Here is a 26,994-nt window from a genome sequence, read left to right on the forward strand (position 1 = left end):
CAATAATGCTTCCAGGAAACCTTCCAATATTGAGAAAATCGTTTCAAAAAACTTCGCTTTATCAAGATATTGAAGTATCAAGACAGCCAGAAATATACCACCATAGATATCATACAAACATCAATTTTATAATTTCTAAAGCAATGACAAAGTAACAGATGGTGGGCTACAGTTTTGTTTACTGTAGATTAAAAACATACGTCCCGTCATTTTAGAGTATTAGCGTCCAGTTTGAAAACTACGTGAATTTAAAGTTAGGACCATAAAACATTGCACAAAGCTATAAAGACAAAAACAAATACCATATGGCTTTGAAGACAGTTTTTTTCATGTACTTGCAGAGTATCCAAGCACCTGAAACTGAAGAACTTAACTCGTATAAAAGTTTATTTTCATGAACTTTACTTAAATGAACCTCCTTTTTCATAACAAATGTTAATTTGATATGAAAATTCGTTTGTTTTGGGTTTAACGCCGTTTTTCAACAGTATTTCAGTCATGTAACGGCAGGCAGTTAACCTAAACCTGTTCCGGGATTCTGTACCAGTACAAACCTGTTCTCCGCAAGTAACTGCCAACTTCCCCACATAAATCAGAGGTGGAGGACGAATGATTTCAGACATAATTCTTTTATCAAATCGTCACGGAGATCATACGCCCCGCCAATAAAATTTCGTATCATATCCTGTAGCCATTCTCTGTTTTTTGCATACTGACAGATAAAACATGAAAATCTTATACTAAGCGATTGGTTTTCAAATAGTTTACTCAAATAGATACTAGTGGGAAAATCACAACTTAAAAATATTCAACATTACATGTATACATTTCACCAACACCGAAGATCAATGTTCATGCGGTTAGTTTTATATACAAAATAAAATCAATGTATCAACAGCCAATCCGGAAATAAATGAGAAAAAAATCATATTGAGCAGAAAAGATTTAAAATTTATCAATAATGAAAATTTGAATGCATATATAAATATATCAATAATATTTATTGCGAGAACCATTTTACTGGTACTTCAAGTATTTAGACATGAAACTTCAAGTCCGAGTTTTAATTTGGATATGTATATGTTTGCCTTTTGGAATACTGTTTTCGTATTATTTAACACAGATGAAAGGTAAGTGAACGGTACCTTACGAACCACAGCATTTTTAACCTTTCAAAGGACAAGAATGCTAACATTGTGCAATAGGTTGCCGAGATTTTTTCAAGCCGCCATACCTGGTACATGCACATGTTGGCTCTCCTTGCTCTTAGTTTGTTTTTAAAGGCAATTCGGATACGCAATACAATGTACATATACTCTAACAGATTCTGCTGCGGTCACTGACCATTCAAAATGATTATTTTAGTGGTCACTGACCGTAAGAAGATAATTTATCTAAATCGTTTAATTATAATACAACTAAATTGCCTATTTTAAAGGTAAAGACACAATTAGATACTTTAGTGTATCTGTGTCTCTGTCAAAATAGGCATGCAATATTTCTTAGATGATATACTAAAGAAGAGCTTTCTCAATCAGCTGACAATTTTAAATTAATTCCAGAAAATCCTAAACAACACATATCACAGACGTATTCACCGTTTCAATCGGCAGAAGAGGTTGAATTTCCCACTACAGAAAACGAAGAGCCTCGTATTCCGCATATTATTCACCAGATGTCCTGTAATGGAAGTGTTCCAGAGCCATATAGAGGATTGATCGAGACATTTACTAAACAAAATCCAAAGTGGACGTATCGTTTTTGGACGCACGAATCTGGACGAAGGTTTCTGGTAGACCACTACCCTTATCTAGTGGATACGTACGACGTTTTCGGCAAGTGCAATGCTAAACAGTTGGATATGATAAAGTATGCTGTTTTGCACGAGTTCGGTGGGGTATACGCAGACTTTGATATGGAGAATATACGCCCTTTGGATAAAGCTACACTGAAATATGGCTGTATCATACCAATTGAACCTATTGAAAACGCGGCTATGAGACTTCAAGATCAAATGGAAGCCTTTAGATCAGACCTTTTCAAGAACATCCCAACGTATATAAAACTAAACGTAAACGTTATGCTATGTCGCCCTAAACATCCCTTCCTTACATTTTTGCTGACCAATCTGAAAGATCCCATAAATCCGTTTGGAAACCATGAACATGTAAGTGGTGCCGAGTTTGTGACAAATTCTTACAAAAAATTCAACGGAATAGATCTCAAAATTTCTGGCAAACGAGTAACAAACCATGCTAGTAACTCGCCGAATTTTTACAAAGGTAACCGAACTGAGGATAGCAAAGACACTGTTTATATTCCAAATTCTCAGTATTTCTTCGATAGCGTTGATCCAGTATTTTTGGATGCGCAAGGCAATTTAAAGAATTGTTTGAAATTTGAGGAGAAAACGTACAAGTCATCAGCTGCTAAACAAGCATGTGCTGAATTTGAATGGCGCAGGAAGGTTAGGAAAAATAAGAAATATACATTCACCATACATCATTGGCATGATTCTAAAGTATACAACTTTGATAAATGGTTGGGGTCACAAGAAAGAATACACATTCAGCAGATCGTTCCTGGATGCGTATTCTATAAATAAGTTTTATTCGAAGAATTTTTTGGACAACATTATTATATGATTCTGACATTGTAGGACTTTTACAGGTGGTCAGAATCACTAAACTAAATACACGTACAAACGATTTCTATTAGGTGTGTTTTATGTAGTACCCATTTTAACACGTTTGTAAATCGCATATACACCGTTGATGGTATGCCGGAGGTTACTGGGTACATGATTTCTGTTTTCAATATGCCTTAACCTCGACCTTTGTCCGAGTGTCTTCAGTCAAAATGGGTCATCATTACTTATCACAGGCGTTCGACTGCTTTTCTCATTATTTACTGGAAACAGTTTAGTGTGACCAGCACATTTTACTTCCCGACCAAAACAAACATTATTGATCACCTAATGACTACGTGCCACAATCCTATGAAGCCAAAATGCAACAAAACCAAGCATTCTCATGTTACTTAACGGAAGCGTTATTAATCTCAAAATCCCTGATGTGCCATTGACCTTTCGCCCAATGACCAAAAAGTTTAAAAGCCATAAACCCAAGTCATTTTTAAACTGAAACCGTTGAAGTCTCAAATTTACTGTGATACTATTCTTACATTAAAATCAAAAGGACAATCTTATGAATGCAAACAAACATCTAAAGAAGTTTGGACGTCATAGATCCCGCAATTGTACGGATCATGGACCCCGTATTAAAAAGACAGCATCTACCAAACATAGGAAATTATATCTAAACATTTGACAGCCATAGATAAGGGCGTTTTTGTACTCTTGATTTGAAATCGTTTTCCAACCCCAAGATCACTATGGCTTTGACCTTCGACCTACTAAACCACAGAATAAGTGTCAAGGGTAATCATCCTGTAGTTTTGCGATTGTATGCATAAGCTATCTGTAAGTTGTTGATGATCAAGGCTGTAATAAGTCTACAGATCACTGCTATCTTGACCTTTGACCTACAAAACAATAGAGGTCATCTACTTACCTTATGAGGTTTTTATAGCCATGGGATTAAGCGTTATTCAGTTACTGATCTCAAACCATATAGTCTTCAGCTGACCGACAGCGGCAAAACAATCCCTTGTACATGTATGAATATAAATACATAGATCAGTTCTTTAAGGATTATCTATTCGTAGAAACCATTATTTAAGAATGTTGATATTGCATTTTCTTAAAACAGCGTCGTGAAATTTAGCCTGTGGAAGAGTCTATGTCGTTACTTTACCCAGGTTATCAGCTTATATTGTGTATGAAGTCTGTTATGATTTCGTGACGTCACTGCTGAAACGTGTGTGTATATATATAGAGAGAGAGAGAGAGAGAGAGAGAATGAGAAAAAATATAGAGTATGAGAAAAAATATATGTTCAAACAGTGTCAAAAGTTTAATTATAAACCCTGAGATAAATTTTATCTTTATGTTCTTGTATCCTTCCGGGATCCAGTGTGTTTGAAAGGCATTTCGTTGATGTTTTTTCTTTAATATCTCACTTATATATATATATATATATATATATATATATATATATATATATATATATATATATATATATATATATATATATATATATATATATAAACAATGACGCCAACCCTTCCCGTGATCTCTGTTGTTCACAAAATAAAAAAACAATAAAAGCGGGCCATTTAAAAGAAACGTATGGAAATCAGCAAAAACAATTTCAAAAAGAATGTTCAATAATAACTTAACCTCATTTTTCTCAAGGTAAAAGTGAAAACTGAATCCACACGACTGTGCAATTTGTAAATTTAAATCATAATTTTTTTTATCAGAAGGCGAATTACAATTTAACGTACCGAGACTTTTGGGCTGTTATTGTGGGACCCTCTCGACGATATTATACGAAAGGGCCTACGGTAGAAAGTCCGTTTCAGAACAACGACAAAGGCCGGAACTTTCCGATACCATGGAGATTCTTTCACGTTGCTCTCTAAGCGACTTACTGCAAATGCATTGTCAAGTTTCAAACTAGCTAAATATTGCAGTATACACCTCCAAAGAGATCTTTATGAATAAAACGTATGTGCTTTCTGCGTAACCTTTAAGTCTCGCTTGTGTAGAACAACTTGGTATAATAAACGGGCAGCTAACAACTACTAGTATCTTGTTTCTAATTATTGTGAAGACTGACGGTCACTGGTTTATTATACGATTTATTTTGGAAGTGCCTAGAAGTACGAAACTGTACCTGAACTGAATATGGTCTATCACCACATAATCTGTCTAAAATACGGCTTAATAGGCACAACATATTTCCAAATGTGTAAGATTTTTTAAAGTTTTCGTTTCCAGTTTGTGTTTGCCGTTTCTGAATATTACATGAAATACCTCCCTTCAGATACACAGTACCAGTGCTCGGGATGTCATATCCATGTTGTCATTGCAGTACTTTCTTAGATAATAATTATGCATGATCGTGAAAAAAAACAACCTTTGATTAATAATTCTTGTCATTCATATCAGTTCTAATCAATACATCGGAAATGCATTGCTCACAGACATAAACACGGAAATAAAATTTCTTAATTGAAAGGTCAGTGATTTGTTAATTATTGTGAAATTTAAATAAAAATTATATGTTCAAACTTATAACAAAAATGTTCTTTAGTCAATAATTTACATTTCCTGCTGTATATGAATATGAAGCCACCGGAGGCAAAAAAATGTATATTGCGGTGTTTCTTTCTTTTCCTGTTTACATTTTACGAGTATACGTATCATACAAGCTGAAATCGTCTTATACTTCGGACACTTTTTTTATCCAATGAGTAATGAGATTTATCATTTTTACGCTCATTATTTTTTCTTTAAAAAACATGATGTACTCGACTATTAAGTGTTAAATTAGGCAGTGATGATTTAAAAATACAACAAAGGAAAAACATTATAAGAACGCAGCCGCCCATACAGCACTCCACATGGAAAATGCCCATACAGCATTCCACATGGAAAATGCCCATACAGCATTCCACATGGAAAACGCCCATACAGCACTCCACATGGAAAATGCCCACATAGCACTCACATGGAAAATGCCCATACAGCACTCCACATGGAAAAAGCCCATACAGCACTCCACATGGAAATGCCCATACAACACTCCACACAGAAAATGCCCATACAGCACTCCACATGGAAAATGCCCATACAGCACTCCGCACGGAAAATGCCCATACAGCACTCCACATGGAAAATGCCCATACAGCACTCCACATACAGCACTACACATGAAAAATGCCCATAAAGCACTCCACACGGAAAATGCCCATACAGCACTCCGCATGGAAAATGCCCATACAGCACTACGCAAGGAAAATGCCCATACAGCACTCCACACGGAAAATGCCCATACAGCACTCCACACGGAAAATGCCCATACAGCACTCCACAGGGAAAATGCCCATACAGCACTCCACATGGAAAACGCCCATACAGCACTCCACATGGAAATGTGGATATATGTACACAGTGGCTGCGCACACAAGCGAATTCAACAATAATAAATAGAAGTAACAGACATAAAAATACACGAAGAAGGAATACAGTAGGGCATCGATGGCAAAACAGCAGGAGTTAGTTTAACTAGACTACTGATGCCAAACCTCCCTCTTGAACTCCTACCATGTGCAAATATGACAAGAGTACTCAGTGGCATTGAAATGTTTGATCATTTTATTGAATTCCCGAAGTTTGTTAATCACATCTCTTAATCCAAATTACAATAACAAAATTTTGCAAATTTATGGTAACAACAGCCCTGCTGAATAAGCTGTTTTTGGATGTTGTAGCATTTCGAAAGGTAATTAAGACTTCATCAACACTATTGGCTCTGGTAAATCTAATAAGCTGTAAAATATAAACCCAATAAGATGTTGCATGGGGTACATCTCCATGAACTTGCAGGTGAGGGAAATTGACAATTTTAGAATTATAGACATATCTGTTGCCATACATTTTGGACGCATTATATCATTATAGATAAAGAGATGTATATCTAAAACAAGAAGACCATGATGGTCCTGAATCGCTCGCCTGTTCCCACATGACCCAGTTTTGAGTATGACGTCGTTTTTTCTATTATCTGACAAAGTGACCTAGTTTTTGAGCTCACGTGACCCAGTTTTGAACTTGACCTAGTATCATCAAGATAAAAATTCTGACCAATTTTCATGAAGGTCCATTGAAAAATATGGCCTCTAGAGAGGTCAAAAGATTTTTCAAATTTTACATCTAATAACCTAGTTTTTGACCGCAGTTGACCCAGTTTCAAACTTGACCTATATATCATCAAGATGAACATTCAAACCAACTTTCATACAGATCCCATGAAAAGTATAGCCTCTAGAGAGGTCACAAGGACTTTTTATTATTTGACCTACTGACCTAGTTTTTGACATGACGTGACCCAGTTTCAAACTTGACCTAGATATCATCAAGATGAACATTCTGACCAATTTTCATGAAGATCCATTCAAGGGTATGGCCTCTAGGAGGTCACAAGGTTTTTCTATTTTAAGACCTACTGACCTAGTTTTTAATCGCAGTTCACCCAGTTTCAAGCCTGACCTATATATCATCAAGATAAACATTCAGATCAATTTTCATACAGAACCCATAAAAAATATGACCTCTAGAGAGGTCACAAGGTTTTTTCATTATTTGACCTACTGACCTACTTTTTGAGGACACGTGACCCACTTTCGAATCTGACCTAGATATCATCAAGATAAACATTCTGACCAATTTTTATGAAGATCCATTCACAAGTATGGCCTCTAGAGAGGTCACAATGTTTTTTCTATTTTTAAACCTACTGACCTAGTTTTTGACCGCACATAACCCAGTTTCAAACTTGACCTAGATATCATCAAGGTAAACACTCAGACCAATTTTCATACAGATCCTATGAAAAATATGGCCTCTAGAGAGGTCACAAGGTTTTTCTATTATTTGACCTACTGACCTAGTTTTTGATGGCACGTAACCCAGTTTCAAACTTGTCCTAGATATCATCAAGGTGAACATTCTGACCAATTTTCATGAAGACCTTGTGAAATATATGGCCTCTAGAGAGGTCATAAGGTTTTTCTATTTTTAAACCTACTGAACTAGTTTTTGACCGCACGTGACCCAGTTTCAAACTTGACCTAGATATCATCAAGGTGAACATTCTGACCAACTTTCATAAAGATCCCATGAAAAATGTGACCTCTAGAGTGGTCACAAGCAAAAGTTTACGCATGCACGGACGACGGACGCCGGACGCTGCGCGATCACAAAAGCTCACCTTGTCACTATGTGACAGGTGAGCTAAAAAGAAGACGCAAAGGTATCCATATGGTTAGCTTTAATTTTTCGAATGCTCTCTGTTAGGTAAGTTAGAAATCATAGGCGCTAAATATGGAATACATCGCTGTTTTCGCGAAGTGTTATAGGCATTGGTGACATTGGTTTGTGCATCTTGCGATAGACTTAGCATGAAATCATGTTCATAGCAATATAATAACAAGAGGACCATGATGGTCCTGAATCGCTCACCTGTCTCCACATGACCCAATTTTCATGAAGATCCATTGAAAAATATGGCTTCTAGAGAGGTCACAAGGTTTTCTATTATTTGACCTAATGACCTAGTTTTTGAAGGCACATGACCCAGTTTTGAACTTGACCTAGATATTATCAAGGTGAACATTCTCACCAACTTTCATGAAGATCCATTGAAAAGTATGGCCTCTAGCGAGGTCACAAGGTTTTTTTATTTTTAGACCTACTGACCTAGTTTTTGAAGGCACGTGACCCAGTTTCAAACTTGACCTAGATATCATCAAGATAAACATTCTGACCAACTTTCATAAAGATCCCATGAAAAATGTGACCTCTAGAGTGGTCAGAAGCAAACGTTTACAGACGGACGGACGCATGGACGACGGACGCCAGGCGATCACAAAAGCTCACCTTGTCACTTTCTGACAGGTGAGCTAAAAACTGCGAAGAGTGTCACATAATTAAAAGGCACCTCCAGTAATTTTAGGTCTGCTCTGTTTCAAAAGGAACAATTTTTAACTAACTGCCAAGATATTGACTATTCGGCAAAATGCTATTGTACCAATATTTCAATTAACATTCTGTAATTGTTTGGTGTAAGCAGTTATGCAATTTTGGAAGGTGATTTCACTACTTCGTATCTATCCGCTGTACAATGTAGTTCAATGCAGAATAATTTACCACCTCTGACCTCATTATCGTTACAGTCCAGAAAAATTTGGCCTACTCTATCACCACCTTTGAGGAAGCCGTGGACTTGATCACAAACTTACAAGTACTCATGCCCAGTAAAAGATAGTTCAACATATTTGAATATATACCAATGGCGCAGTAATTTACTACGAATAACTATCAGCCGCATGCCTTTACTTAACATCTGGGGGTTTGAATGCATAAATGTACATATCACCAAATCGCAGTATCATATTGATGATATGGTTAGCCGAATCAAATCCAATATGTTTCAGGTTTCTAACTATCAAAGCGCTGTTAGCGCTTGTGCCATTTTTGGAATGGATTCTTTTCATACATGTACTAAAATAAATCACCTTCCGTCAGTACTTTGATTAATCCTTGGGTTCGCATTTCAATTTCCATCCGAGGATTGACAATTTGTGCCACTTCATTTTGCATGATTGTATAAATTTACATTAAAGTTGTATGCTGATTTAGATTCATATTGCGTGTAAGGTCGTATACTAGTGTACATCTTCTAATTGTGTATAACGAGTGGTTCTAAAGTTACATCCTTAATTTCTAGCTTTCTTATAGCATAAATTTCCTCTCCCATCAGTTATCTTGTGTAGAGTGAATAGAGAAGTTTTAAGCTTGTATCATTATATTGTAAGAAAGAAAACATCATCGCCAAACGACCATTTACCTTGAATGACCCCCCACATGTATATCAAAATAAGAAACAAGTAATAATATTAAGACAAGAGGGCCATGATGGCCCTATATCGCTCACCTGCTATCATTGCACTTGAGGACAAGAAGGTCCTCAGAAAAAATATCTAAATCCAAAGAACAGGAACAACAAAGGGAAGAATTTAAACAAAAAGAAAAAAAAATTCTTACCAGGTACAGATGTGTCAAAATACACCTAAAAATTGGAGGTACCATCCATGTTGTACCACTGAAAAGTGGTCTTGGTTTTTCCCTACGGCCAATAATAAAAAAGTTACTAAAAATAAGCTATTTATAGTAACGTAAAAGGGAAGTAATTAAAAAAATATATATTGTAAGTGAACAAAAGAAAGATCTGCCAAATAAATCTGTTGACATAAATGAAATTTCAGATCAGTATCTTCATTAGTTACGGAGATATACCAATTTTAATTTGAAATAAAGGGAGGTAATTTGACATAAAATCAGTCTATAGTTACCTACTCTGATTGTCTCACTCCAACTAATAACAATAATGAAATTTCAAATACATCCTATAAGTACTTACTGATAAAAATCCATTTTGATTACAATCAGGGGAGGTAATCAGATATAAAATAACTCTGGAACCTACAATTGGATCTGATTTGTCATGGAATCCAAGATTTATTGTTGTTGAAGACATTTTGGACGTTTGTATCAAATAAAACCATAAATGAAGTCTCTATATGGCTGCAAAAGCCAAAACAGCCAATTTTGGACCTTTAAGGGGCCATAACTCCGGAACCCATGATGGAATCTGGCCAGTTCAAGAAAGTAAGCAAGATCTTGTGGTGATACAAGTTGTGTGCAAGTTTGGTTAAAGATGGTCAATCACATTTAAGCAAAATTTAGTGACATTTTTTACTTTTTGTATATTCTGTTAGAGATTTATTTAAGAAACAAAAATACCCATTACTTAGAGTTAGATCCCTGTTAGAAATGTATACTTTATTGATTTTCATAAAAATTTGTAATTACTCCCCTTTAATATGAAAATATTTAAAATGCTTGGTATTTCTTTTTATTTCCATATAATTCCGAGTTTTACATTCGCATTGGATAGATATACCAAATTTTTAACAATCTGAATCAAAAGGTGGGTTTTAAAATGCATGTAGCTTCTGAATTTCATTTTTTTCCATTCTATCTTGGTTGCGCAACACCAAGATAGGCAAAGGGAGGTAATAATAATTTTTCAAACTTGCAATTCTAATAAATTCAATCTATATATGTAATTGTTAATGCAATTATTTTATGAATATAATACAATATATCGGTATGTTATACATTTTCTTAGGTAAAGTATGTTTATCACATTTATACTGATGATAAAATAACTCGATCTTAGTTGGGCAACTGCAATAGGAAAACCAATTATTAAAAATATCTCCAGTGAAAACCTAACTTGTATTAAGCGCTAACTAAACATAAATGAGTGTATATGATCAGATGTTAAAGTTTAAAACAAATCCGTTACTTAGCCAAAATCTGATTATCCACCTTTAAAATCAAATCATAAATGAAGCTGCTATTGTGCAGACAAGGTCAAAATAGCTAATTTTGGCCCTTTCAGGGGCCATAACTCTGGAACCCATTATGGGATCTGGCTGGTTCAAGAAAGGAACCAAGATCTTATGGTGACACAAGTTTTGTGCAAGTTTGATTAAAATCAAATCATAAATGAAGCTGCTATTGTGCAGACAAGGTCAAAATAGCTAATTCTGACCCTTTCAGGGGCCTTAACTCTGGAACCCATGAAGGAATCTTGCCAGTTCAAGAAAGGAATCAAGATCTTATGGTAATACAAGTTGTGTGCAAGTTTGGTTAAAATCAAATCATAAATGAAGCTGCTATTGTGCAGACAAGGTCAAAATAGCTAATTTTGGCCCTTTCAGGGGCCATAACTCTGGAACCCATTATGGGATCTGGCTGGTTCAAGAAAGGAACCAAGATCTTATGGTGATACAAGTTTTGTGTAAGTTTGATTAAATTCAAATCATAAATGAAGCTGCTATTGTGCAGACAAGGTCAAAATAGCTAATTTTGGCCCTTTCAGGGGCCATAACTATGGAACCCATAATGGGATCTGGCCAGTTCAAGAAAGGAACCAAGATCTCATGGTGATACAAGTTGTGTGCAAGTTTGGTTAAAATAAAATCATAAATGAAACCACTATCGTGCAGACACGAAATTGTTGATGCACTGAGGGACTGATGATGGACGACAGATGCCGGACGAAGGGTGATCACAAAAGCTCACCTTGTCACTATGTGACAGGTGAGCTAATAATAAAAAATGCAAATGTTATATTAAGTGATTTTATTAGATAAAGATAGTTTATCAAAGTTGAAACATTTATCACATCTGTGCACACTTCTTCAAATATTACTACATGTAAAGAACCTGCAAAATTTATCAACAATGTCAATCTGAAAAGGATTTCAATTTTTTCAGACCACTTTATGTCCAGATATAACCTAACCTTTATTTAAAGGTATACTTGACCCAAATTTCATATTTGAAAACATGAAAAAAATACTACCAGTAGTCTATGTAAACATAGAATAAACATTTATGTGTATTAACACTGCTATGAATTTTGTTAAAAATAGTACACACTGTATACATGTACAGGTGAAAACAGTATAAATGTGTACTACCACAAAAAACTGGAAGTTTTTTTTACACAGTCAGCTGTTACTGCAGGACATTTGGTTATGAATTTAGCTAAATATAGACAATTTATTTATATATTTGGTGAAGTTAAATATAATTGATGCATTTAAAGTAAATATCTAAATAAAAGATATTTCAATGAAAGATGAGCAGTATACATCTTTAAGCTAATATAGTAGTATCAATCGCAACAAAATTTAACCACTAAATAAGACAGAAGATTTGCATCTTTATGGTAATTGTTCAAGAATCGTTTTATTTTATCCCGAATAATGAATAACGCGTTTCCTGTCCAATGGTAAATAAAACCTAAGCTAAACTTCACGGTTATAAACATGGAATCGCCAAAACTTTTCAAACACCTTTAATTAGTTTTGCTACAATCCTCTTCAACTTTGACTGTCACGTTTGTTTTGTGTGTTCTGGGTGAAATGTCATTTTTGCAACAGCATTTCACTTTGACATTCACCAATTCATATTTTTGTTTAAGATATACATAAATATCCCTAGTACAGTCAAACCTGTATAAAAGACAGCCATGAACATATACCACCTGGCTCAGATGACCACTCATTTCATTTCTTGCAAGGTATTCAAGCACCTGCCAAAAAAGAGCGAGTAACCTGCAAATAAAGAACAGTGTACGGCTCTCCCATATGTGGTCAATACATTCAGCTATATCTCAATGTCTATCATTGTAAACTTTTTTCCACTTGTAATACCTGCACTTATTCCTCCAATCCTGAAGCAAGGGAGCAGTATCGGAGAAGATTTTTGTGGAACTCTTGCATCTGCTTGTCATTCTAAAAATATAAAGACATGCTAAAGTTATTGTGTTAGTTTTGCAGAATAGTATTGCGAAAGATAAATAATTCTTAATGACATTCTAAATAACTAATCTAAGTTACATGCAGCAGATTGTGCTAATCACAGGTAATTCTACAATTATAATACTTATTAATTCAGACACTTTTAGGATATCTTCTTGTTCCTTTCATCTTCCAAATACCTTCATGCTTCAAAATGAGTATTCTCATCTCATAACACTGATTAATACAGGTAGATCTACAAAGAAAACCTAACAATATTCTCACCTCCTATCACTGATTAATACAGGTAGATCTACAAAGGAAACCTTACAATATTCTCACCTCCTAACACTGATTAATACAGGTAGATCTACAAAGGAAACCTTACAATATTCTCACCTCCTAACACTGATTAATACAGGTAGATCTACAAAGGAAACCTTACAATATTCTCACCTCCTAACACTGATTAATACAGGTAGATCTACAAAGAAAACCTAACAATATTCTCACCTAATAACACTGATTAATATACATGTAATCAACAACACTGAATAATACAGGCAAACCTAAGATAGCCTGAAAATGCTGATCTATGGCAAATCTTTGTAGGTTACCAAAAAGTATCCATTAACAGGTGCAAATCTACTAGTAAGAGTGCTTAAAATGCTGATCAATTCAGGCAAAGCTATGTACTGATTAATACATGCAATTCTAAAATCTCCTTAAAATTCTGCTTAATTCATGCAAATGTAGATCACCATAAAGTACAAACTAATGCATGCAAATCTAAGAAGATAACCTCAAAATACTGACTGCAATAGGTAAATGTACTAAGACAGCCTCAACATACTTATAAATCAATACTAGTTAAGATTACATCCCAGCTGTAAGTGAAGAATTCATGGTAAACTTTGGTGGTCAATTACATTTTATTTTTGGCAATGTCACTGAAATACAGGGATCTCTCATGCTTTATGGAGATCATATCTTATAGAAAGACACTGACCACATATTGAAAGCACAGAAAGTCATACTAGAGATATAAATGTCTTCTTAATAAAAAATTATAAATAAAATCTTCTAACAAGAAATTTCCAAAACACACATGCCCACACAAATGGCACACTTGATGGGAGGGTTAGTGCCCTTGCTTGTGACTTTAAATGTATAGACAGACTTTCACAGCACATCTTTCCATCATCCCTAAAAGTTGTCAATGTTTTATTGGAATCTCTTGAAATATTTATATAATAGATAACAAGGGTTAGAAAAGAGCCCTTGCCCTTGACCTTGATCTTTATGGGATAGACTGGACTCGTGTCCAACATACAATTACATTCACATCATGCTCGATATTAGTTTTGTGTAAAGTTAATTTGAATATCTTGAATTACATAAAAGTTACAGCTGAAATACAAGACAAACTAACAAACTTACTTAAGGACATTGCTTTCTTTAGAATCATTAAAACCGTACCAATCTATGTGAAATGATTAACGTTTAGCCGTACCAATCTATGTGAAATGATTAACGTTTAGCCTTCTGATGGCAAGTGATTCTGCCTTTGCGACCAGTTCAGACCAAGATACTGTTCGCTATTCAGTCAGTAAGTTTTCATTGAACACCCCTTCGAATAATAAATGGTACTGTCCAAATTGAATGTTGGACCATTCCATTTTAGAAATTTAGCAGGCTAAAGGTTAAAAACCATATACTGTTGCTGAAAGCAATTCTCATGAAAGAAATATGAAGAAGAAAAATTGAAGAGAAAAACTTACTGCAGGGCCTATGCAATGGTTGAGAACATTTGAAGTCACATGAGGTATTGGTTGGACATTTAGGGTTGAATATCCTGAAATGAAATTTTAATGCATTCTTGTAATATTCTGAAAAAAAAAATCATTTTTCAGATTATAAGAATACATTTTATAAGCTATAAATGTTTGTAAATTTTTAGTCTTTACTGTTTTCAAAAAAGTGTGAACAATATGACTAAGGTCAGGAATCATGAAACAATAAGTACTGGAATTTATAATTATTACATTTATGCCTCATTTTCATATTTCTCTCCTTGTTTAATCTATTGTCATGTTGTCCATTAAACAGCGTAATGACAGGCAATGTTATTAGCCGGACTGGCCTGTCCATACACTTTTCATTTGGAACTTAATGCCATGAATTATTAATTTTGTTAAATAAGGTGAGACGCGCCATGAGAAAATCAACATAGTGGGTTTGCAACCAGCAAGGATCCAGACCAGCCTGCGCATCCGCGCAGTCTGGTCAGGATCCATGCTGTTCGCTTTTTAAGCCTACTGCAATTAGTGAAACCATTAGCGAACAGCATGGATCCTGACCAGACTGCGGGGATGCGCAGGCTGGTCTGGATCCATGCTGGTCGCAAAGCCGCTATGTTGGTTTTCTCATGGCACGGCTCAGGTAATTATTCTAGCAATAATGCAGTAAAAATGGCAAATACGGTAGTCAGTTGAAATGTAAACATGGAGAGTTTTCTGTAAATTTGAGGAGAAACCATTGTTTGCTTTCTAATATAACTCATACTGTAATATTCTCTAATAGGGTTCTATCATTTTATATTCATATGGAATAGTATGTGTGAGTCCCTGATCCACAGATGTGGTTGAAAGAAACAAATACAAGTGTACTGTTCAACATTTATTCAGAAGACTGATGCTGGCGGGAAATGGTCAAGATCTTGTAGGCATGCACATGTAATGGAATTTTACTGGGTTCTTTGAGAGTTCATGAAACATGATCTCATTACATTTCCCTCTCTTAGAGATATTTAGAATCTTAATTTCTAAATCAAGTAATATTCATTAATTAAGATCTAACAATATTATTAACATAAACATGTTACAGAAATAAAGATATAAATATATAAATGCGTTTATTATTGAAAACTGTTGCTCATGGCTAATTCAAATGTTCTCTCTATGCATTTATTATTTCGGAAGTGTTGCTCATTTATAAATTAATCAAATGTTCTCCGGTGTCAGTTAATCAGCTTCTATTATATCATGTTTAACCATCTAAATCAATGTTCTCCAGTGTCCGTTTTGATCAGATTTTATTTATAACATGTCTAGACATCTTTCCCACGAGTGTTTCATTGATAGAATGCTAACACTTAATTGTTTGTAAAGTTCTCGTTGTAATAACGTTTGTTCTTAATCACTTGTCTACCATAACCAGAGCGTGTTTTAGGACAAGGAGGGTTAGAGCAGGGCATATCAGGTAAATGCGGGGTCAATGTGTGGTCATTCCTGGCATTGGGGCGCGAAACGGGAGAATTCTGGGAATATTCCGCTAAAAGTTTAGGCGTGGTATCCCGTATTTCTGGAAATATTTCCTTGGTTTTGTTTATCATAACTCTGTTTCGGCGGTATATACCACCTGATTCGGTCTGGACTGTGTACGACCTATCATTGTGTGTCTCTATGACCTTGGCTGGTTCCCACATTTTGTTTATCTGAATTCTGACGTATTCGTTTAACCGTAGGGGAGGCAGCTTTCTAGCTGTCTTGTCATAATTTGACTTTTGCTTTTCTTTGATTTTCTGCATTTTTGTTTTGATCAGTTTTGGTTCGATGGTTCTAGGCTGGAGCTGTGCGTTGGTTATGGGTAGAATAGATTTTGTTCTTCTACCCATTAGGAGCTGATTTGGGGAGAAACCACATTCAAGGGGTGTATTCCTGTATTCGAGAATAGCTAAATATGGATCTCTGTTGCTTTCTTTAGCCTTACGAAGTAAGCGCTTCGCAATTGAGACGGTTTTCTCAATTAAGCCGTTTGAGATCGGATGGAGGGGGCTGGATGTGACATGCGTAAAACCCCAATCATTTGCGAAATCTGCAAATAATTTTGATGACCATTCTGGACCATTGTCTGTAACCAATTTCTGGCAAATCCCGTATCTAGCCATATGTACTTTGAGTTTTCTGATGACCGTCAAACTTTGCTTATTGGTTAAAAGATCTATTTCAAAAAAGCGGGAGTAATAATCCGTCGTTATTAAATAGTCTTTGTCATCAAGAGTGAACAAGTCAGCGGCAATGTTTTGCCATGGTCTGTCTGGAATTTCATGTTGTTCAAGGGGTTCTTTCGCATTTGAGTATCTGTGTTTCTGACACACAGAACACTGAGAAACATAGTCAGAAATTTGTTTGGCCATGCCTGGCCAGAACATGAGTTCTCTTGCTCTTAGAGTGGTTTTTTCCACCCCAAAGTGACCTTGGTGAACTGCCTCTATCAGATGTTTCCTAGCAGTGGCGGGAATAACTATCGTCTGACCTCTGAATATTAGGTCGTCTGCAACGGAAAGTTCGTCCCTGTGATTAAAAAATTCCACTATTTCAGCTTTACAGTCTGCGCGGGAAATTGGCCAACCGTCAATTATTGTTTGTTTTAGGAGCTGCATGTTAACATCGTTTTTTGTGTCGAGCCTTAACGACTCTAGACGGCGGTCAGAGATGTGCAGACCTTTAAGAACTGTGTGAACATGAATGTCAAGGTCATTGTTTTCAAATGTCAGCTTCAGAGGCTGTCTAGACAGAAGGTCGCTAGTGGGAATTTCTTTACCCGGTACAAATTGCACGTCTAAGTCGTATTTGCTTAGTGCCAGTCTCATTCTTTGTAGTCTTGGCGGACATGCACATAGATGTTTTTGCATTATCGCACATAGAGGTTTGTTGTCGCTATGAACGGTGACCTTTCTACCATAAATATACTGGTGAAATCGAGAGCATGAAAATACAATCGCGTTCATCTCTCTTTCGATATTGGCGTATCGGGACTCGGTTTCCGTCAGGGTTTTACTTGCAAATGCTACAGGGCGGCCATTTTGGAAGAGGGCGGCGCCACACCCATATAAGGAACTGTCACATTCGAGTATCACCGGCTGTTTAGGGTCAAAATACGCCAGAACAGGACTGTGCGTAATGATGTCTTTCATTTTGTCAAATGACTGAGTCTGTGGTACGTCCCATAAAAACTCAACATCTTTTTTTAACAATGCTCTCATTGGGCTAGTTACCTCTGCCAAGTTTGGTGCAAATTTCTGCATGTAATTTGCCATACCAAGAATATTTTCTAATTCTCGTCGTGTCTTCGGGACTTCGAGGTTTGCAATAGCCTCGATTTTTGAGGGGTCAGGCTTTAATCCGGTTGACGTGATCAAGTGACCAAAGAACGGTACTTCTGTAACCCCTATCACGCACTTGTCAGGATTGAACTTGACACCTTTTGACCTTGCTCTCTCAAGAGCGTTCTTTAAGTTCAAGTCATGTTCCTCTCTTGATCTACCATACACAAGTATGTCATCTACAATTGCCGTCAGTCCGTCAAGTCCTTCAAATACTTCGTCGATTTTCTGCATGAATATGTCACTTGATGCAGATATACCGTAGGGCAGTCTCAGCCATCGGTATCGCCCGAACACTGTACTAAATGTCGTGAGAAAAGACGATTTCTCGTCGAGCTTTACGGACCAGTAGGCATGTGTAACATCAAGTATACTGAAATACTTTGCGCCGGTAAGTCGTGACGTCACATCGTCAATCGTTCTCATGGGGTAATGTGGACGTTTTATTGCGTCATTAAGATTCTTACTGTCAATACATACCCTCAACTGTCCTGATTTTTTCTCAACTATTACCAGGGAGTTCACAAAATCTGTTGGGACAGTGACCTTTTCTACGATTCCCTCTTTTTCCATGCGATTTAGCTCTTGCTTTAATTTCTCTCTCAGGGCTTCAGGAACTCTTCTAGGGGGTTGATAACCGGTGTGGCGTCCGGTCTAATATGCAAACTAGCTTCCCCGGGCATGGTCCCCACCCCTTTAAATAGGTCGCCATATAGAGTCATCATTTTGCTCTTGTCTAAGGGTTCACAAGTATCGATAGAGTACGTTAACTTGACCAGACCTAGTGTAAGACATGTGTTTAAACTCAGCAGGGGAACAGAGTTGCTCTCTACAATGTAAACAGCTGATAAACAGCTGACTCCGTTGTGACCTAGATTTAACCTAATCATGCCACGAATTGGCAATGAGTTACCTGTATACGAGGTTAAACCATTATCAGGGGGTTCTAAGGGTAACTGATTTTAAGTTTTTCAAAATGGCTGACTGGTATTACATCAGCTGAGCTACCTGTGTCTATTTTAAATTTCAGTGGGGTCTGGGAGGGGCCTACGGACAAAACTACAAAGGCTTGCTCTGGAGGAGACAAATTTTTCGAAGATGTACAAGTATTTACCATGTCAACAAAGAAGGTATCCTGATCACTATTATCACTCATATTTAATCCGTTTAAATCCAATTCATGCACTGACTTGTTTCTACATACGCGTGCGAAATGATCTTTAAATCCACATTTATTACAAGTAGCGTTTCGAGCTGGACATTGTTCATGTCTTTGGTGTTTATTGTATCCGCAGTAGCTACACTTGGAGTTCGCCGTCGTCGGTGGTTTTCGCCTTGGTTGTTGTTGTCGTCTGCGTTGTGACGGTTGCGTGTCTGGTTTTGAGGGTCTTTTCTTCACTGCGTCGATGTTGTTTGCGTTAATTGCCTTCAGTTGTTCCTGGCAATATTCAAGGTTTTGCATAATTGAAATAGTTTTGTCTAATGTTAATTTCTCTCCTTCGTTTATCAATTTCTCTCTTGCCTTGGCGCTGTTCGTGCCAAAAACGATTCTGTCCCAAATCATTTCATCGTTGTTGTGGAATTGGCACTCTCTTGCACTTATTCGTAGACGGGTTAGAAATGCGTCGAATGAGTCCGATCCCTGGACTTCATTGAAAAACTTATACCTGGCAAAAATCGGGTTCAGCTTCGGTTGCACGTAACTTTTGAACCTTTTGTAAAACGTGTTCAGTTTTTTTGGCTTTAGCGTTGCTGATAACCCATGTCTGTTTGATTTCTCTTCCGCGTGCACCGACCCATAGAAGCAGATAATTTACCTTTTGTTCTTCAGTTTTTTCACTCAGGGGTCCTTGAAAAATTAGCTTCACATGCTCTTCAAATTTTTCCCATTCATTAACAAGATTAGATGAGTTCCAGTCAATAGTTGGCGTTGGTATTCCTTCCATTGTTTATAAACTATGTAATCCAATTTTTTATTAATATTCCATACTGTCACAATAATCCAATAAAACACTTCTGACACCATGTAATATTCTCTAATAGGGTTCTATCATTTTATATTCATATGGAATAGTATGTGTGAGTCCCTGATCCACAGATGTGGTTGAAAGTAACAAATACAAGTGTACTGTTCAACATTTATTCAGAAGACTGATGCTGGCGGGAAATGGTCAAGATCTTGTAGGCATGCACATGTAATGGAATTTTACTGGGTTCTTTGAGAGTTCATGAAACATGATCTCATACACATACCAAATCTGTTTGTAAGATACTCTTCATAGAACTTCACTGCCATCAGTGCATCGTTGATGGTGACTTCGTTTCTCAGGGCAACTTTTGCATGGCTATATGCAAGAGATAACCTGAAAACATTATAAGATATGCTGTCCTAAAACAAATATACAAATTCAAGTGCAATAATATAATTCACCATAACATGGATCTGAAGATTATAATGCTTAAAAGCCCACTAACACTTTAAAGTTAAATAATAAGTATAATTGTTTTATGTCTCGTGTCCCTGGTAACTCGGGTTAATCCAGTACTTCATCTCTTCATATAACATCTATTCAAAATCACATTAAATACAATTCACAAGCTTTGCCAATTTTAGATAGCTTTTCCTTGTTTTAGCAATAAAAATTAATTTTGTGAGATTAATTTTCAAGAGTATAAAACTCTATTACTGATAGTTGGTATAGGTTGTAATATCCGACTTAGGGTAGATGTTTAGGCTGTTAAGTTACCTAATAAACAACTACCTGAAAGCCAAATATTCCCATCTGACATTGCAACCAGCAGTGAAACATTTTTCTTGCATGCCTTATAATGAAACAAAATAATAGTAAAAATAAAATCAATTCCAACACGATACGATTCATTTTCCTATTATAAACAAAGAAGGCTGAAAACAGTGAATTAATATACAACAATTCATTTTTCTGACGTCACAATGATTACATCATAGCGTCAAATGGCATAGCGGTGCGCTGGAAAAGAAACCAATTAAAAACAGGCAAATATTTAATGAATGCCGTCAAGGATGTACTTTAAAATCCTTGGTAACGTGTTTGAATTGAAATAATATATCCAATTTAGTGATTTGCTCTTGAATATAATCATTGTTTGTAGTTCAGATACGTATTATTATATCACTCCGGCTGTTCCCTCGTGATATAATTTCTTTGCATCTGAACTCCAAACAATGATTTATTCAACGACAAATCACTAAATGAGATATATTATTTCTTAAACAATGACTTCTTTTATATTGCACTATTTTTTTAGGGTAACATATTAAAGCAACTTGCATAAAGTCCATGTCAATAAAAACAAGAAAGACATCACAACATTTTTAAGACAAATAACAACTTTTAATTTCAGTTTTTTTTTTTTATCACCTTCTGCATAATGTTACATATTTTCCATAAAATAATGTTTTATGGATCGAATAATAAACTATAAGGAACAAAGAGGTACCATCAAGGTAAGATACTCTTATGTATGAAAGTCAATGTTCAAATTTATTGCTATAGCAAAACTACACAAAAACCTTTTCAAAAAATTTTTCAAGAGAACGCTTGGAAATAACACAGTTAAGAATGTTTTGACAAGATATTGTTCATCCTCTTTCACATGGTGTATGATGCTGTTAATGTAAAATGTTATGTATTGATAATGTACTGGTCTGGGTTTGATTCCAGATTGCAACAGTTACTGATACCACTACCAGTGTTCAGTACTTGGTGATTTACTTGGTACAGTTTCTAGCATTAGAAGCCTTGACAAAATGCTGGGGAGGTAAATATCACACATGTCATAATTCGAGGGCTTAGAGCGAAACTGGTCTATCTGCTTCTATTTCTATATAAAGATAGACCAGTTTTGCTCTAAGGCATCAATATGCTTGACTGGAAATACGTTGTTCCATCCATTCCAGGTGAGGTCTTTTCTCATATGCCCATGCTAAGAAAACTTAACCCAAGTTCAATACAAGTAACTTTCTAAAGCTTACAAAGTTTGGTCTGCATTAACAGGGACATCAGTGCCATCTGGTGTTGACCTTGATTTTCTGCAGGTCATGTAATAGCTATGAATGAGGGTTTCTGCTTCCTTTCTAAACTTTGGTCTCAACTGACTGGCAAATCTAACAAACTGGTAATCACAAAATTTAAATATGTGTCACACATGAACAGATAACCTCAAGGTTTATAATATTCATAATCATCTGAACCAATGGCATTACACTGTCTGTGCTGACACTGAGCAGAATTATTTGCTTACACAGGAAAACCAATAAATGTGTATGTATACATATTAAGAGTACTAATAGCCCGCTTAGCTCAATAGGGAGAGAACAGCCCACTTAGCTCAATAGGGAGAGTGCAGATCTACAGATCGTGGGGTCGTAAGTTCAATCCCCGGGGCGAGGCGTATGTTCTCTGTGACGATTTGATAGAAGAGATTGTGTCTGAAATCATTCATCCTCTACCTCTGATTCATGTGGGGAAGTTGGCAGTTACTTGCACAGAACAGGTTTGTACTGGTACAAAAGCCAGGAACACTGGTTAGGTAAACTGCCCGCTGTTACATAACTGAAATACTGTTGAAAAACGGCTTTAAACAAACAAACTAAAAATAGTACTATATAAATTAGTAAATTTTATATCCAAGGAATTAAATGCCAAGTTTATGCAAGGACTGATTTTTTGAGAAATAAAGTAAAATGACTTGAAATTAGCAAAAAAATCTCCTTCACAAATATTTCTTTTTAAAATATTTTCATCATACAGTTTTGATTGTAATTTGCAAACCTGTTGAAAATCTGCTGTGGTTATTGGCAGCTCAGTGGTGCAAGGTATGAGAGTCTCGTCATATGTCAATGCTGACATCAGCGTTGTTTCAACCATCTGATCCTCAACCAGCTCATTACTTGCAATATCACCATGATCAGTAAAGCTTAGTATACTGAAACCACTTAACAACAGGTGAAATATAAATATTAAATAAATTCAGTACTTAAACATAAAAACTGTATTCAGAAATTATACCACGTGATCATTTATTCAGAAAAAAAAAAACAACGATTGCTGATTTAGAAACATATTAACTATCACTGATTCAGAAACATTTTAATAGTTACTTCTTCAGAGATATTTAACAATCACTGATTTAGAATCAGAAACATGTCATATAAATTACTGATTCAGAAACATCTAATAACCACTAATTCAGAAACACTTAGTAATCCCTGGTTCAAAAACACTTAAGAATAAATGACTCAAAACATCTTACAATAGCTTATTCAAAAATATTAAATAACTGTTGATTTGGAAAATCTAATTGAGGCTGATTCAGAAACATCTAAAAATAAGTGATTCAGAAACATCTAACAATAACTGATTCAGAAACACCTAATAATCACTGATTCAGAAACACCTGATCACTGATTCAGAAACATCTTAATCACTGATTCAGAAACACCTAGTGATCACTGATTCAGAAACAACTTAATTACTGATTCAGAAACACCTAATGATCACTGATTCAGAAACACCTAATAATCACTGAATCAGAAACACCTAATAATCACTGAATCAGAAACACCTAATAATCACTGATTCAGAAACATCTTAATCACTGATTCAGAAACAACTTTATTACTGATTCAGAAACACCTAATGATCACTGATTCAGAAACACCTAATGATCACTGATTCAGAAACAACTTAATTACTGATTCAGAAACACCTAATAATCACTGATTCAGAAACAACTAATAATCACTGATTCAGAAACATCTTAATCACTGATTCAGAAACACCTAATGATCACTGATTCAGAAACAACTTAATTACTGATTCAGAAACACCTAATGATCACTGATTCAGAAACACCTAATGATCACTGATTCAGAAACATTTTAATCACTCATTCAGAAACATCTTAATCACTTATTCAGAAACATAAAAGATGTTGAACATATTGTGTATTGGCACCTACTTCTTATATACACTTACTCTAAAAGGGTCCTGGGAATGTCACCTGTATTTGCCCCAGCAAACACATCACTGTCTGTGGAGGACTGCTTTTTAGACAATGTGGGGCTAACATAGCCCCAGATTCTACTTCTTAATGCCTGTTCTATATGGTGGGGTAGACTTCCAGTATACTTGGGGGCAACATCAGTCACAACTTTACCACCACTCAGAGCTTGGAAATAAAAAACTCTTTCATTAATTCAAAGGTGGCAATATTTTCCAAAATAAAAGTCATAACTATATTGTACACAGTTATTAAGATATCAACATATATAGAATGCATGGTAACTGCAAATGCCACAAGTAACTGACTCTAATAATGTCAGAAATCGAAATATTGTAACTTAGCAGTAACGAAACGCTAGCACTATTTCATGAACTTTATTTTGTGAGGATGTCAGTAAAATTTTATTGGCAAATGGCAGAAAGTCACACCTTCATATTATTATAAAATCTGTAAAAAGATCCCTTGGAAGCATAGAATGCAACCTGAAAAGAATATATATAATGGCAGACTCAAACAGTCTGTAGCTTTGGCAACATTTATTTTCCAATCTACCAAGAGAGGAAAAAGGGAGGCAATGAAAATTTCTAATGAATTTTGGCTTAATATAATAATTATGGTGTCAATGCCAATCTTCGACAATAATGAAATTGTTCTTTTATTCATATCATTAGGCAAAGTACATTATCAAATTTTTACTTTTTTGAAAATTAGTCTATTTTGGTTGGGTAGCCAGGTTAGTAAAACAAAATTTCAAAAATGTCTGCATGTATTTAGTGATCAGTGAACACAAATATATGAAAAAAATCTGACAGATGCTACAAGTTTGGAACAAAAATCCATAACTTTACCAAAATCAGATTAAAGATTTCAGATATAAGATGTACAACTACATACTGAACTTGTACAGCTTAACTGTGAGAAAACTGTAATGAGCCGCACCATGAGAAAACCAACACAGTGGCTTTGCGACCAGCATGGATCCAGACTAGCCTGCGCATGCTGTTCGCTAACGGTTTCTCTAATTGCAATAGGCTTTGAAAGTGAACAGCATGGATCCTGACCAGGGTACGCGGATGCTCAGGCTGGTCTGGATCCATGCTGGTCGCAAACACACTATGTTGATTTTCTCATGGCGCGGCTCAATACAAGACTTCTTAATTGTGACATCATCCAACACATACTCACACACAAGTATGAAATTGCAAACCCTTTATTGTCAGAATGTATGATTTGAAAACTTACCAGACTGGAGAGAGTGTTTCATTGATTTCTTCAACCTATCAATATCTGCAACATAACATACACCACCTTGTGACAAGTGCAGCAAACCTCCTGTAAATTAAATCAAATTCTACATTGTATAAAAACAAATAGATCTGATTCAACCTGCAGAATCCCTTACATTATAACCTGTGATGATAACTGTAAAGGTGAAAGGACTTGAGCTAGTACCAAGCAAAGCCATTATAATGTTCTTAGGACCCGAACGTGCTGCATGCACAGTCAATCAAAGACTGTTTGAACTGAACCATACAAAATAATGAGTTATAGCTTATTTCATTAAACATTGTTTTAAAAATCTCTTTAATATGTACTCTTTGACTGAATAAGGCATTAAATTATGCAATTATTGTGCAAAGTAATTCAAAAGTTTTCCAAACAGCTTACACAATCAGGAAGCCAGAGAAATGTAAATGAAAAAGGTCATAAAAATCTGAAGTACAACAGTATACATCTTTACTCACTTCCACGACAATATGCCAATGGCTGAGTTACTTTTAGTCCTCAGTGAAACTGTATAGTACCCAGAGTAGCATATCTATTTTTGTGAAATTTGTTGATATGCTGAACATGAACGAAATGTTTACTTAAATGTGTTTTACTGGAAACTTCTCTCATACATGATACAGAACTTATATACTTGTTTAATTAAGAAATGAAATTTTATTCCCTGTTCATGCAAAATGAATGACAGGATAGGACCGGCAAATCCACTAATCATGCTAGCGTTAAATGATTAGTTTACTGATCCTATTCTGTCGTTCATTTTGCATGAGCACTGAAAAAAAAGTTTCATTTCTTATATATACATTATATTTCCTTTCCATTTGTAAAGAAGATTAATTATAAATTGCACTCATTTTGTTGCATTTAACATTAAAATCAGCTTCCCATCCATTCTGTTCACTAGATAGAACAACTGCGACGTCATCTAAGGAACGTTCTCCCTGACTAGTTACGCAGATGTCGTCAAAACCGCGACCTGGTATCACTAAGCAGCGTTGATGCAACTTTCGCACCTTTCCTTTTAATGTTCATGAAATGAACATTATTATTTTCAATGGAAAAGAATGGGGTGAATGTAAATATAAGAAATTACTGACCTTCTACAAAATATGGAGCACTATTATATCTATCCAAAGTCACATGACCTGTCAGGGACTGACCAGCTGTAAGGCTTGTGGACGTTTCTTTAAATCTCATACCAAACTGAAGCAATCTTGAAATGACCTCAGTATCTGACCCCACTGCTAACACATGAAGTGGTTTAGTCTGCAAGAAATAATGTTACCATAGCAACAATGTTCTAAGGAGCACATTAAAGAAGAACCATTGTACATTTTGTTTTTTTAAATGTTATCAAAAGATATTATAGAGTAAAACATTTTATAGAATTGGTATTAATACTGAACTGAGTTGTACATTTTATT

The 26,994-nt window shown here is 35.6% G+C and overlaps 3 protein-coding genes across 3 annotated transcripts in view; 2 read left to right on the forward strand and 1 right to left on the reverse strand.

Annotated features, from left to right (window-relative positions):
- The first annotated feature begins 925 nt into the window (after positions 1–925).
- LOC123559195 (uncharacterized) lies at positions 926–3,887 on the forward strand. The gene is made up of 2 exons (XM_045351008.2): positions 926–1,130; positions 1,563–3,887. The coding sequence occupies exons 1-2, from the start codon at positions 1,043–1,045 to the stop codon at positions 2,603–2,605; spliced, it is 1,131 nt and encodes a 376-aa protein (XP_045206943.2). The 5' UTR covers positions 926–1,042; the 3' UTR covers positions 2,606–3,887.
- Positions 3,888–5,529: 1,642 nt separating this feature from the next.
- LOC123558617 (histidine-rich protein PFHRP-II-like) lies at positions 5,530–6,111 on the forward strand. Its single transcript, XM_045350494.2, has one exon. The coding sequence runs from the start codon at positions 5,530–5,532 to the stop codon at positions 6,109–6,111; it is 582 nt and encodes a 193-aa protein (XP_045206429.2).
- Positions 6,112–11,887: 5,776 nt separating this feature from the next.
- LOC123557855 (minichromosome maintenance domain-containing protein 2-like) overlaps positions 11,888–26,994 on the reverse strand; it is a 32,214-nt gene continuing 17,107 nt past the window's right edge. The window contains exons 15-22 of the mRNA XM_053544218.1: positions 26,668–26,836; positions 25,526–25,615; positions 24,256–24,448; positions 23,050–23,212; positions 22,251–22,390; positions 20,489–20,598; positions 14,850–14,923; positions 11,888–13,062 (exon numbers count right to left, since the gene is read on the reverse strand). Of these exons, the coding sequence (XP_053400193.1) occupies positions 12,988–13,062; positions 14,850–14,923; positions 20,489–20,598; positions 22,251–22,390; positions 23,050–23,212; positions 24,256–24,448; positions 25,526–25,615; positions 26,668–26,836 (1,014 nt within the window). The 3' untranslated portion in view covers positions 11,888–12,987. The remainder of the gene's footprint in view (positions 13,063–14,849; positions 14,924–20,488; positions 20,599–22,250; positions 22,391–23,049; positions 23,213–24,255; positions 24,449–25,525; positions 25,616–26,667; positions 26,837–26,994) is intronic.

Source organism: Mercenaria mercenaria, chromosome 5 (assembly GCF_021730395.1).
Source record: "Mercenaria mercenaria strain notata chromosome 5, MADL_Memer_1, whole genome shotgun sequence".
NCBI lineage: Eukaryota > Metazoa > Mollusca > Bivalvia > Venerida > Veneridae > Mercenaria > Mercenaria mercenaria.